General features: G+C 47.3%; 1 protein-coding gene across 1 annotated transcript in view; it reads left to right on the forward strand.

Annotated features, from left to right (window-relative positions):
* DNAH3 (dynein axonemal heavy chain 3) overlaps positions 1–15,659 on the forward strand; it is a 195,244-nt gene that overhangs the window by 155,172 nt on the left and 24,413 nt on the right. The window contains exons 48-51 of the mRNA XM_075284877.1: positions 2,723–3,389; positions 3,467–3,632; positions 3,791–4,007; positions 5,289–5,471. Of these exons, the coding sequence (XP_075140978.1) occupies positions 2,723–3,389; positions 3,467–3,632; positions 3,791–4,007; positions 5,289–5,471 (1,233 nt within the window). The remainder of the gene's footprint in view (positions 1–2,722; positions 3,390–3,466; positions 3,633–3,790; positions 4,008–5,288; positions 5,472–15,659) is intronic.

Consider the following 15,659-nt stretch of genomic DNA (forward strand, 5'->3'; position numbering starts at 1 on the left):
CCTGCAGATAGATAGGTTAGTGTCACCAGAACCAGCATATCACCCCAGCCCTGCAGATAGGTTACTGTCACCAGAACCAGCATATCACCCCAGCCCTGCAGATAGATAGGTTACTGTCACCAGAACCAGCATATCACCCCAGCCCTGCAGATAGATAGGTTACTGTCACCAGAACCAGCATATCACCCCCAGCCCTGCAGATAGATAGGTTACTGTCACCAGACCCAGCATATCACCCCCAGCCCTGCAGATAGATAGGTTACTGTCACCAGAACCAGCATATCACCCCCCAGCCCTGCAGATAGATAGGTTACTGTCACCAGAACCAGCATATCACCCCCAGCCCTGCAGATAGATAGGTTACTGTCACCAGAACCAGCATATCACCCCCCAGCCCTGCAGATAGATAGGTTACTGTCACCAGAACCAGCATATCACCCCCCAGCCCTGCAGATAGATAGGTTACTGTCACCTGAACCAGCATATTACCCCAGCCCTGCAGATAGATAGGTTACTGTCACCAGAACCAGCATATCACCCCAGCCCTGCAGATAGATAGGTTACTGTCACCAGAACCAGCATATCACCCCCAGCCCTGCAGATAGATAGGTTACTGTCACCAGACCCAGCATATCACCCCCAACCCTGCAGATAGATAGGTTACTGTCACCTGAACCAGCATATCATCCCAGCCCTGCAGATAGATAGGTTACTGTCACCAGAACCAGCATATCACCCCAGCCCTGCAGATAGATAGGTTACTGTCACCAGAACCAGCATATCACCCCAGCCCTGCAGATAGATAGGTTACTGTCACCAGAACCAGCATATCACCCCAGCCCTGCAGATAGATAGGTTACTGTCACCAGAACCAGCATATCACCCCAGCCCTGCAGATAGATAGGTTACTGTCACCAGAACCAGCATATCACCCCAGCCCTGCAGATAGATAGGTTACTGTCACCAGAACCAGCATATCACCCCAGCCCTGCAGATAGATAGGTTACTGTCACCAGAATCAGCATATCACCCCAGCCCTGCAGATAGATAGGTTACTGTCACCAGAACCAGCATATCACCCCAGCCCTGCAGATAGATAGGTTACTGTCACCAGAACCAGCATATCACCCCAGCCCTGCAGATAGATAGGTTACTGTCACCAGACCCAGCATATCACCCCCAGCTCTGCAGATAGATAGGTTACTGTCACCTGAACCAGCATATCACCCCAGCCCTGCAGATAGATAGGTTACTGTCACCAGAACCAGCATATCACCCCCAGCCCTGCAGATAGATAGGTTACTGTCACCAGACCCAGCATATCACCCCAGCCCTGCAGATAGATAGGTTACTGTCACCTGAACCAGCATATCACCCCAGCCCTGCAGATAGATAGGTTAGTGTCACCAGACCCAGCATATCACCCCAGCCCTGCAGATAGATAGGTTACTGTCACCAGACCCAGCATATCACCCCCAGCCCTGCAGATAGATAGGTTACTGTCACCAGAACCAGCATATCACCCCCCAGCCCTGCAGATAGATAGGTTACTGTCACCAGAACCAGCATATCACCCCCAGCCCTGCAGATAGATAGGTTACTGTCACCTGAACCAGCATATCACCCCAGCCCTGCAGATAGATAGGTTACTGACACCAGACCCAGCATATCACCCCAGCCCTGCAGATAGATAGGTTAGTGTCACCAGAACCAGCATATCACCCCAGCCCTGCAGATAGATAGGTTACTGTCACCAGACCCTGTATATCACCCCAGCCCTGCAGATAGATAGGTTACTGTCACCAGACCCAGCATATCACCCCAGCCCTGCAGATAGATAGGTTACTGTCACCTGAACCAGCATATCACCCCAGCCCTGCAGATAGATAGGTTACTGTCACCAGAACCAGCATATCACCCCAGCCCTGCAGATAGATAGGTTACTGTCACCAGAACCAGCATATCACCCCAGCCCTGCAGATAGATAGGTTACTGTCACCAGAACCAGCATATCACCCCAGCCCTGCAGATAGATAGGTTACTGTCACCAGAACCAGCATATCCCCCAGCCCTGCAGATAGATAGGTTACTGTCACCAGAACCAGCATATCACCCCAGCCCTGCAGATAGATAGGTTACTGTCACCAGAACCAGCATATCACCCCAGCCCTGCAGATAGATAGGTTACTGTCACCAGACCCAGCATATTACCCCAGCCCTGCAGATAGATAGGTTACTGTCACCAGAACCAGCATATCACCCCAGCCCTGCAGATAGATAGGTTACTGTCACCAGAACCAGCATATCACCCCAGCCCTGCAGATAGATAGGTTACTGTCACCAGACCCAGCATATCACCCCAGCCCTGCAGATAGATAGGTTACTGTCACCAGACCCAGTATATCACCCCAGCCCTGCAGATAGATAGGTTATACTGTCACCAGACCCAGCATATCACCCCAGCCCTGCAGATAGATAGGTTACTGTCACCAGACCCAGTATATCACCCCAGCCCTGCAGATAGATAGGTTACTGTCACCAGACTCCAGCATATCACCACCAAAAATTTCAACTCTCGGCGGGTATCACAGGTGTTAGAAACCCCCAAACTGATATTAATGACCTATACTAATTAGAAATCTTCATTATCATTTGCCCTGTTACATTTGAAGAACTCTCATAGGTAATCGCTTCTGTTTGATCCTTATGTGTTTTGTCACAGGTTCTAAGCCACTTGGCACCTACTGGTAAAGTAGTCGATGACAACATCCGAAGTCTCTTCTTTGGAGACTTTTTCAAGCCTGACAGTGACACTAAAGTATACGATGAGATCACAGACCTGAAGCAGCTCACATCAGTCATGGAATATTACCTGGACGAGTTTAATAACGTCAGCAAAGCTCCAATGTCTTTGGTCATGTTTAAGTTCGCCATAGAGCATATCTCAAGAATATGTCGGGTGTTGAAACAGGACAACGGCCATCTATTGTTGGTTGGGATCGGGGGTAGCGGTCGGCAGAGTGCCACCAAGCTGGCCACCTTCATGAACGCATTTGAGCTTTTTCAAATTGAGATAACCAAGAGCTACACCATAAATGAATGGCGCGATGACGTCAAGAAAGTAATGCTGCAGGCCGGGGTGGCGGGGAAGAACACCGTCTTTTTGTTCTGTGATAATCAGATTAAAGATGAGGTGTTTGTGGAAGATATCAACATGCTACTGAACACAGGAGACGTCCCGAATATATTCCCTGCAGATGAGAAAGCAGATATCGTAGAGAAAATGCAATCCATTGCCAGAACAGAAGGGAGGAAGATCGAGGCCGCCCCTATGGCAATATACAACTTCTTCATCGAGAGAGTCAAAGCCAACTTACACATTGTTCTGGGTAAGGAGACGCCAGTCTTAGGCCACGTCTACGACACGTACTCTCTGTAACATTGGCTTATGTTATTCTTCCATCAGCAATGAGCCCCATTGGCGACGCCTTCCGAAATCGTCTGCGGATGTTTCCCTCCTTAATTAACTGCTGCACCATTGATTGGTTCCAGACCTGGCCGACCGATGCCTTAGAGATGGTGGCAAACAAATTCTTAGAAGATGTGGACCTTGATGATGACATTAGGAAGGAGTATGTGGAGCACATGGTTAAAGGGGTGGTTAATTTTGGTTGCCAGTTATTAAGTTGTTAAAAAGATTTTCTCTAAGATGATGACAATTGGGTTTTGTATTGCAGTGTAATAATCTGTTGTCTATGTTTGGAACGTTTCTGCTTCTTTCCTGCCTTAGGGTTGTTTCCATGTGCAAGTTCTTCCAAGAAAGTGTCAAAGAGTTGTCGGATAGCTACTACAGCACGCTGCGCAGACACAACTACGTGACGCCAACCTCATACCTGGAGCTCATCCTGACATTCAAGACCCTGCTCAATAGCAAAAGACTTGAGGTCGATACTATGAGAAGCCGCTACCTCGTTGGTCTGGAGAAACTGGAGTTTGCGTCATCACAAGTAAGTGAAGAATCCGGAGAAGGTGATTTATGGCTAATTCCAATCTCGGGTGAGTGAGGGTCTGAGTCCGGGCCCCCACAGGATCAGTTTTTTTAAGCACAGTGCAGCATATGTCATGTGATTTCTGTTCTATCCCTGATCAGGTCACCGCCCACTTGGAGAGCTAGTTTGCATATAACCTTCCAGGGGCCTTAGCTTTAATGGGTAGATGGACTTAAAATAAAAAAAAAAGCAACAACAATCCGTGGTGAGAATCCAGTGATGTCTGACATTTAGCATCTTGTACTTGGTGACAAATCCCCTCAAGGTTACCTAGTTGTCAGTTTGTCCAAATTACTGTATATCTTTCCCATCCTCCATCTGATTATGCACATAACTGGGATGATGGAGAGAAGCCAATGCCAGACACCTCAGCGGCGGAGACACCAGCATCAGATATATTATAAACCAACATACCGAATACTCGCTGCTACGTCTGCCATCCGGGGACTGTTGGAAAGGTTTATTTTATTGGATCCTTTAATCTAATGTGTATGGCTATCTATACTTACCTGGACTATAGTATCTCTCTATGGAAACACTAAGATCACATTGAGATTACTGCAGACCCATTGTCTGTGAAAGTGACTTCTACAAACCTGTGTAATGTAATAGACGTTTACTGCGCATATTATGTGATCTGCTTGTATATTAGATGTCTAATAATGATAATAAATAATCTCTCCTGGTGAAGGCAATGGCTAGATCTAGTGAGGGTCTTCATAGAGTCCTGTCCATCAAAGGTGCCCCTCAGCTTGCTGAAGATTACAGGAAGTGAGAAGAGACAGCAGGCAAACTGCTTAGAGAGGGAGATGATGGAGATCCCCTTTAAGCAGCCAGTAGATTCTGCATAGTACAGTGGAGCCCGGACACACGTCTGTAGCATGCAGCGGCTGCAGTGTAGTTTATCTGGGTTTGCACTCTCACTTTTATATAAACAACAGTCGACATGAATTCTGCTTTGCTTATCCGGATTCCTTGCCCTTTTAGTCTCTCCTTTGGCCTAGATTTCTTGCCGTGCTCATTATTTGTTAAGCTCTTAATCTTTTACAATGAATGTATAAAGAGCTTTTATTTTGTAAATGGAGGTGTGAAGTTTGGTGAGTGCGGCTTGTTCGGCGCCTCTTTGTTGTGTTGTTTTCTTCTTCTAAGTTTAATAAGATTTAATGATTCCCATTGTGACTGGGTCCGCTGACTCGTACAATTGCTAATTATTGCTCCTCTCCATGTAATTTGCATTAGGTCTCAGTTATGCAGAAAGAGCTCACTGCGCTCCAACCAGAATTGATTAAAACTTCAGCCGAAACGGAGAAGATGATGATTAAAATAGAAGAGGAGACGGTGGAAGTCGATGCCAAAAGAGAACTCGTATCGGCAGATGAAAGGGTGGCCAATGAAGCGGCCGCAGCTTCTAAGGCAATTAAGGTAACCCCCATGTTCGTGGCTGGACAGAGACTTGATCTAATTCTATAGGAACAGTTATAAAGTGCAGAGCACTTATGAGGTCAGACACTGATGCTGGGTGAGACGGCCTGGCTCATAATCTCCATTCTACTTCATCCCAATGATGTTACAAGAGTTTGAGGTCGGGGCAAGTTCTTCCACATCAAACTCCCCAAACCATGACTTTATGGACCTTGCTTTATACATTGGGGCACAGTCATGCTGAAACAAAAATGGGCCTTACCCAAACTGTGTCCCACAACCGTGGAAGCATACGATTGGGACAACTAAGGGACCTAGACCAATCTCTGAAAATCCAGCCCATAGTATTAACCCCCCCCCCCCCCCCAGTCAGGCAGGTACCATTCTCCGGGCAGTCACCAAACAGAGACTCATCCATCAGACTGTCAGGTAGAGAAGTGTCATCCATCAGTCCTCAAAACGTTCCCATTACTCCAGTAACGACAATGTTTTTCTTTACACCCCCCTCCATCCAACACTTGGCATTGTGCTTGGTGATGTAAGGCCCAGAATTCACTGATTTATACGTGAGCGATGGTACGGTAGGGGAAGCCTCTCAGTAGTACATACGTGGGGTTACAGATGGAAACCTTTTCTATAAGGGAAGCACAGACAGACCCCCGACCATCTTATTTTACCATATACAAGTTACTTCATGAGCCGTGACCAGCTGGTTTACTAGAGCACCAGAGGATCTGCCAGGGGGCCCGGCTTTGACTCCATATGGGTCCAGCAGAAGGTCACCGAATGTGGAGCTGACCTTGGATCCCGTTATTACAGTCTATTTCCTATTAGATGATAGTAAGATTCTGTATCTGTTCTGTAGAGACGGAGGGTTGACCCACGGACCCCCATCCTGATATCGGACCCACCCTACCATCTCCCGATATACTATAGACTTATATAATAGTCGCTGGATTTGGGCACTTTCCATTCATCCTCATTGTGTCTAAATGTCTCCTCTCAGCTAAAAAAACCCAAGTTACTTCAAGTCTTTCTCGCCCGTGTCTTAGGGAACATTTCCCGCCAGTTATTTGCTCCGCTTGTCTTCGCTGTGGATTTCTATTTATAATACACTGGAAGATTCTCAGCCTTCTTGAACACGTCTTAGAGACTTCACACCGTCTTAGAGTTGTGAAGCCGAGACACTCACTGGTCACACACATGAAAGCTTACTGACATGTTTGCTGCTCGGGCCTGACATCTTTGCATCCATTTAGTTTGTGAATGTCCTCAGTTCTTTCTCTTCACAAGTATAAGGGAGCGTTACATGTCGGGGTTTTCTGTCCGCTTGAAAAGTCGGACATCTTTGGGAACGGACAGTTAAGGACAGGCACGGAGTGTAAAAGACGCACCCCATGTCCATTTATATCCATACAAAATGTCACGGACACAGCGAGTGTCTGATAGTAAGATTCTGAACGAACATTAGCAGCAGACAACGACAGTAGTGTGAACGCTCTCTTACAGCGCAGCGATCAGTCTGTTCACAAATACACGTCTGTGCGGCGGCAGGGTAACATGCGTCCACCAGCACAAGCGCTTTACATTGCACCTGATTTATTAAGAAGTTGGAGCCAGTCTGGGGCTTTATTAAGGAGGATCCTCTAATACTGTAATTGTTACACCATTGCAAAGCTGACAGCGTGCCGAATTCACTGGTATGTGCCCTGATCCAGAGACATTGGAAGAGAACACGACCCTAGATGGTAGTATTAGAGGACACGACTGTAGACGGTAGTATTAGAGGACATGACTCTAGATGGTATTATTAGAGGACACGAACCTTGACGGTATTATTAGAGGACATGACTCTAGACGGTAGTATTAGAGGACACGACTCTAGATGGTAGTATTAGAGGACACGACTCTAGATGGTAGTATTAGAGGACACGACTCCAGACGGTAGTATTAGAGGACACGACTCTAGATGGTAGTATTAGAGGACACGACTCCAGGCGGTAGTATTAGAGGACACGACCCTAGACGGTAGTATTAGAGGACACGACTCTAGACGGTATTATTAGAGGACACGACTCTAGATGGTAGTATTAGAGGACACGACTCTAGATGGTAGTATTAGAGGACACGACTCTAGACGGTAGTATTAGAGGACACGACTCCAGACGGTAGTATTAGAGGACACGACTCTAGATGGTAGTATTAGAGGACACGACTCCAGGCGGTAGTATTAGAGGACACGACCCTAGACGGTAGTATTAGAGGACACGACTCTAGACGGTATTATTAGAGGACACGACTCCAGACGGTAGTATTAGAGGACACGACTCTAGACGGTAGTATTAGAGGACACGACTCTAGATGGTAGTATTAGAGGACACGACTCTAGACGGTAGTATTAGAGGACACGACCCTAGACGGTAGTATTAGAGGACACGACTCTAGATGGTAGTATTAGAGGACACGACTCTAGACGGTAGTATTAGAGGACACGACCCTAGACGGTAGTATTAGAGGACACGACTCTAGATGGTAGTATTAGAGGACACGACTCTAGACGGTAGTATTAGAGGACACGACCCTAGACGGTAGTATTAGAGGACACGACTCTAGACGGTATTATTAGAGGACACGACTCCAGACGGTAGTATTAGAGGACACGACTCTAGACGGTAGTATTAGAGGACACGACTCTAGATGGTAGTATTAGAGGACACGACTCCAGACGGTAGTATTAGAGGACACGACTCCAGACGGTAGTATTAGAGGACACGAATGTAGACGGTAGTATTAGAGGACACGACCCTAGACGGTAGTATTAGAGGACACGACTCCAGGCGGTAGTATTAGAGGACACGACTCCAGAAGGTAGTATTAGAGGACACGAATGTAGACGGTAGTATTAGAGGACACGACTGTAGACGGTAGTATTAGAGGACACGACCCTAGACGGTATTATTAGAGGACACGACCCTAGACGGTATTATTAGAGGACATGACTCTAGATGGTATTATTAGAGGACACGACCCTAGACGGTAGTATTAGAGGACACGACTGTAGACGGTAGTATTAGAGGACACGACTGTAGACGGTAGTATTAGAAGACACGACTCTAGACGGTAGTATTAGAGAACACGACTGTAGACGGTAGTATTAGAAGACACGACTCTAGACGGTAGTATTAGAGGACACGACTCTAGACGGTAGTATTAGAGGACACGACTGTAGATGGTAGTATTAGAGGACACGACTGTAGACGGTAGTATTATTACAGATCAGGTCTTTTTAGATTGTATTAGAGAACTAATAGAAGGGATTTCGATTCCTTTTGATGAGACATTTTAGAGATAAATAATACCTGATGAGGCGAGAGGCCGGGCACATTGTGGAGGACACATCTCTATTCTTAGGCCCAGAGTTATGTCGGAGTCAGGTAGGTCCTGTCTGCTCGGAGTTACAAGGCCGGCAGAGATATTGGGCAGTTTTTGAATTTCATTACACAGCAATCTAATTTTTTATAATGATCAGTGTCAGACCGTATAGCGCGGCGCGAACTGAGTGACAGTGTAAGAAGCGAAAACTACACCGAAAAGATCAAGTTATGACAGATACTGTAAACGGACTGTGACAGCGCCGCAACGGCTGCACCAAACCTCATGAATATTTCAGGACTGTACTCGTCTGCTAACGTTTATGTGTAGTGGTCATGAAAAGATCTTCATGTTCTGTTTTGTGACATTTGCAGCTCCATTATGTGTTTTCTGTGACTGTGCAAGTCTGTGGACAGACCCCAGTATACCACCCCAACCCTGCAGATAGATAGGTTACTGTCACCAGAACCAGCATATCACCCCAACCCTGCAGATAGATAGGTTACTGTCACCAGAACCAGCATATCACCCCAGCCCTGCAGATAGATAGGTTACTGTCACCTGAACCAGCATATCACCCCAACCCTGCAGATAGATAGGTTACTGTCACCAGAACCAGCATATCACCCCAACCCTGCAGATAGATAGGTTACTGTCACCAGAACCAGCATATCACCCCAACCCTGCAGATAGATAGGTTACTGTCACCAGACCCAGCATATCACCCCAGCCCTGCAGATAGATAGGTTACTGTCACCAGAACCAGCATATCACCCCAGCCCTGCAGATAGATAGGTTACTGTCACCAGAACCAGCATATCTCCCCAGCCCTGCAGATAGATAGGTTACTGTCACCAGACCCAGCATATCACCCCAGCCCTGCAGATAGATAGGTTACTGTCACCAGAACCAGCATATCACCCCAGCCCTGCAGATAGATAGGTTACTGTCACCAGAACCAGCATATCGCCCCAACCCTGCAGATAGATAGGTTACTGTCACCAGACCCAGCATATCACCCCAGCCCTGCAGATAGATAGGTTACTGTCACCAGATCCATCATATCACCCCAGCCCTGCAGATAGATAGGTTACTGTCACCAGAACCAGCATATCACCCCAGCCCTGCAGATAGATAGGTTACTGTCACCAGACCCAGCATATACCCCCAGCCCTGCAGATAGATAGGTTACTGTCACCAGACCCAGCATATCCCCCCAGCCCTGCAGATAGATAGGTTACTGTCCCCAGAACCAGCATATCACCCCAGTCCTGCAGATAGATAGGTTACTGTCACCAGAACCAGCATATCACCCCAGCCCTGCAGATAGATAGGTTACTGTCACCAGAACCAGCATATCACCCCAGCCCTGCAGATAGATAGGTTACTGTCACCAGAACCAGCATATCACCCCAGCCCTGCAGATAGATAGGTTACTGTCACCAGAACCAGCATATCACCCCAACCCTGCAGATAGATAGGTTACTGTCACCAGACCCAGCATATCACCCCAGCCCTGCAGATAGATAGGTTACTGTCACCAGACCCAGCATATCACCCCGCCCTGCAGATAGATAGGTTACTGTCACCAGACCCAGCATATCACCCCAGCCCTGCAGATAGATAGGTTACTGTCACCAGACCCAGCATATCACCCCGCCCTGCAGATAGATAGGTTATACTGTCACCAGAACCAGCATATCACCCCAGCCCTGCAGATAGATAGGTTACTGTCACCAGAACCAGCATATCACCCCAGCCCTGCAGATAGATAGGTTACTGTCACCAGACCCAGCATATCACCCCAGCCCTGCAGATAGATAGGTTACTGTCACCAGACCCAGCATATCACCCCAGCCCTGCAGATAGATAGGTTACTGTCACCAGAACCAGCATATCACACCAACCCTGCAGATAGATAGGTTACTGTCACCAGAACCAGCATATCACTCCAGCCCTGCAGATAGATAGGTTACTGTCACCAGAACCAGCATATCACCCCAGCCCTGCAGATAGATAGGTTACTGTCACCAGACCCAGCATATCACCCCAGTCCTGCAGATAGATAGGTTAGTGTCACCAGAACCAGCATATCACCCCAGCCCTGCAGATAGATAGGTTACTGTCACCAGAACCAGCATATCACCCCAGCCCCGCAGATAGATAGGTTACTGTCACCAGAACCAGCATATCACCCCAGCCCTGCAGATAGATAGGTTACTGTCACCAGAACCAGCATATCACCCCAGTCCTGCAGATAGATAGGTTACTGTCACCAGACCCAGCATATCACCCCAGCCCTGCAGATAGTTAGGTTAGTGTCACCAGAACCAGCATATCACCCCAGCCCTGCAGATAGATAGGTTACTGTCACCAGAAACAGCATATCACCCCAGCCCTGCAGATAGATAGGTTACTGTCACCAGAACCAGCATATCACCCCAGCCCTGCAGATAGATAGGTTATAGTATCACCAGACCCAGCATATCACCCCAGCCCTGAAGATAGATAGGTTACTGTCACCAGAACCAGCATATCACCCCAGCCCTGCAGATAGATAGGTTACTGTCACCAGAACCAGCATATCACCCCAGCCCTGCAGATAGATAGGTTACTGTCACCAGAACCGGCATATCACCTCAGCCCTGCAGATAGATAGGTTACTGTCACCAGACCCAGCATATCACCCCAGCCCTGCAGATAGATAGGTTACTGTCACCTGAACCAGCATATCACCCCAGCCCTGCAGATAGATAGGTTACTGTCACCAGACCCAGCATATCACCCCAGCCCTGCAGATAGATAGGTTACTGTCACCAGAACCAGCATATCACCCCCAGCCCTGCAGATAGATAGGTTACTGTCACCAGACCCAGCATATCACCCCAGCCCTGCAGATAGATAGGTTAGTGTCACCAGTACCAGTATATCACCCCAGCCCTGCAGATAGATAGGTTAGTGTCACCAGTACCAGTATATCACCCCAGCCCTGCAGATAGATAGGTTACTGTCACCAGAACCAGCATATCACCCCAGCCCTGCAGATAGATAGGTTACTGTCACCAGTACCAGCATATCACCCCAGCCCTGCAGATAGATAGGTTACTGTCACCAGAACCAGCATATCACCCCAGCCCTGCAGATAGATAGGTTACTGTCACCAGAACCAGCATATCACCCCAGCCCTGCAGATAGATAGGTTACTGTCACCAGACCCAGCATATCACCCCAGCCCTGCAGATAGATAGGTTACTGTCACCAGAACCAGCATATCACCCCAGCCCTGCAGATAGATAGGTTACTGTCACCAGAACCAGCATATCACCCCATCCCTGCAGATAGATAGGTTACTGTCACCAGAACCAGCATATCACCCCATCCCTGCAGATAGATAGGTTACTGTCACCAGAACCAGCATATCACCCCAGCCCTGCAGATAGATAGGTTAGTGTCACCAGTACCAGTATATCACCCCAGCCCTGCAGATAGATAGGTTACTGTCACCAGAACCAGCATATCACCCCAGCCCTGCAGATAGATAGGTTACTGTCACCAGAACCGGCATATCACCTCAGCCCTGCAGATAGATAGGTTACTGTCACCAGAACCAGCATATCACCCCAGCCCTGCAGATAGATAGGTTACTGCCACCAGAACCAGCATATCACCCCAGTCCTGCAGATAGATAGGTTACTGTCACCAGACCCAGCATATCACCCCAGTCCTGCAGATAGATAGGTTACTGTCACCAGAACCAGCATATCACCCCAGCCCTGCAGATAGATAGGTTAGTGTCACCAGACCCAGCATATCACCCCAGTCCTGCAGATAGATAGGTTACTGTCACCAGAACCAGCATATCACCCCAGCCCTGAAGATAGATAGGTTACTGTCACCAGAACCAGCATATCACCCCAGCCCTGCAGATAGATAGGTTACTGTCACCAGAACCAGCATATCACCCCAGCCCTGCAGATAGATAGGTTACTGTCACCAGAACCAGCATATCACCCCAGCCCTGAAGATAGATAGGTTACTGTCACCAGAACCAGCATATCACCCCAGTCCTGCAGATAGGTTACTGTCACCAGCATATCACCCCAGTCCTGCAGATAGATAGGTTACTGTCACCAGAACCAGCATATCACCACAGTCCTGCAGATAGATAGGTTACTGTCACCAGAACCAGCATATCACCCCAGCCCTGCAGATAGATAGGTTACTGTCACCAGAACCAGCGTATCACCCCAGCCCTGCAGATAGATAGGTTACTGTCACCAGAACCAGCATATCACCCCAGCCCTGCAGATAGATAGGTTACTGTCACCAGACCCAGCATATCACCCAACCCTGCAGATAGATAGGTTAGTGTCACCAGAACTATCATATCACATAGATAGATAGATAGGAGATAGATAGATAGATAGATAGATAGATAGATAGATAGATAGGAGATAGATAGATAGATAGATAGATAGATAGATAGATAGATAGATATTGTCAGGATCTGGGGGTGCTGGGCTGTTGGCATAGACAACTCTAAGGTAATAGTCCAAATGTAGATCTTTATTCAGTCCAACATACAGTGGAATATGCAGTACCAAAAGAAAATTCAAATCAAACACTTTCCCGTCTGGGCTGTAACTGAACATAAGTTGGTTGCCTCACCTAGTAATAGAGATTGGTTCAGATTGGCAGGTTCATCTCCAGCCGAGCTCTGCCATAGTTTGTTCTCCCAGCAGACTTCTTATACCTCTTGTACAGCCGAGTTACTGCCTGAGTGTCCATAAGATGTGGACTGGAGGAGATGGGAATGATAAGTCCCACTACCAGCCTACCCACCATTCCCTAAAAATCCAGCCCTTAAACAATGCTCAGAATGCAGTCTGGGTGAGATGTTCCGCTCCACCCCCCCACCCCCCAGCACCTTTCCAGCCATCGGCTTACAATAGATAGACAGGGTTTCCGCTCGTGGCTCAGTTGCTGAGATATCACCATTTTTGTGAATATTTTGGAGCAATACGGTGGTCATCACTGTTTCATGGCGGTAAGCAGCAACATCCTCCAAAGAGATCATTTGCATATTCACAAAAACAATGATATCTCTCCGCTTGGTTGACAGTGACCCCTTTATGGCCGATCTTCAAAAAATGCCAAAGAAACCTAATAAACGAACGTCGTCTGTCTCTGGGCTTTCATTTCTGAACATATCACCAGCTGTACATTTCAGGTGGAAGTCCCCTTTAAGCTTCTTGCTGAGGCTCTGATGGGGGGTGGAGGATGATATTTTGGGCAGGTCATGTAGGAACATTCTGGAACATATTCTTTTCATCATTAGGCAGTGGAGACGACTTCCCTGTGTCTTCCGTCTTGCTGAGCTGTCAGATATCTCACGGTTATTTAGGTCAGCTTAGCACATCGTAGATTTCTCCAGAAGCGGAAGGTTCTTCGTTTCCAGCGCAGGACTCCTATGGGTCTTAGATCCAGGTGTATTCCTGCTGCACATTCTCATCAATTAGACACCTTTGTTCTCGCCGAAGAGCGTTCTGCTTACAATTATCGGCACTGGGATGACTTGGATAGAAATGGAGATGATTAGCAGCAGGATTTGGCTCTGACTAGTTCCCTAAGTATATAGGACACTGCCGATTCTCCCTCTCGGGTGCTAAGGGGTGCCATAGCCCAGACTATATAACATGAGGCTCCTTCTTGCTGTATACTCGCACCCCCGCCATCATGGATTTGCTGGATTGTTTGTATTCTCGCTGTTCATAGATATGTCTGAAGCCATAGATTGCTACGGAGCAGGGAGAAGCCCCTTCTGCCCCCTACAAGGTCTCTAATGTCTTCAGTCTTGTGATCCTGCTCATTACAAGATCCTTAAAGCGATAAAACCTCCAATTATAAAATCACAATTCACAAGTGACCAGTCCAGGTCATTATAAGAACCTTTGTGTTATATCTTATTAATGAAATCTGTCTCCTTCTCCACAAGTGCATCCAACAAGAAATCGATTCCAGCCAGGTTGCGTGGAAAGATGCAAATATACTTCTTCTTTATTGTTAAAAAGTTTACGAAATCACAGCAGCATAAGCACAACACAGGAATGTGGGCGTCAGACTGACGCGTTTCGGATATGTTATCCTTTGTCAAAGACTTTGACAAAGGATAACATATCCGAAACGCGTCAGTCTGACGCCCACATTCCTGTGTTGTGCTTATGCTGCTGTGATTTCGTAAACTTTTTAACAATAAAGAAGAAGTATATTTGCATCTTTCCACGCAACCTGGCTGGAATCAATTTCTTGTTGGATGTACTATCGTTTGGCTCCGGACCGAGGGAGCATATTTTTTCCGAGCCGGTCTATAGATCCACGGATCTCAGAGTGGGAAGCTGTATATGGGAGAGTGACTTTCACTACAAGTTGGCTGAGTATATTTTTCCTTTCCCTTCCTCCCCTTTTTTCTATATCCTTCTCCACAAACCCGGCTGAGTTACTTCTTAGATAGAAGTGTATGGAGAGGGGAGGGCGAGGAGGGAGCTGCTGGAGAAGACATAGTCACATAGTAGATGAAGTTGGATAAAGTCACAAGTCCATTAATTCCAACTTAACTACCAAGCTGATGCAGGGGAAGCCGAAATCCTCACAAAACTGACCCCAATTGCCCCATTAGAAGAAAAAATTCCTTCCCAACTCCACATATGACAATTAGACGAAGTCCCTGGATCAACATCCAATCCCGAAATGCCGAGCGTCCATAACCTATGAGATTGTAAAGCGTCTAGACCCCTCCTAAATACATATAAGTGATCA

Source organism: Leptodactylus fuscus, chromosome 8 (assembly GCF_031893055.1).
Source record: "Leptodactylus fuscus isolate aLepFus1 chromosome 8, aLepFus1.hap2, whole genome shotgun sequence".
In the NCBI taxonomy this organism is placed as follows: domain Eukaryota; kingdom Metazoa; phylum Chordata; class Amphibia; order Anura; family Leptodactylidae; genus Leptodactylus; species Leptodactylus fuscus.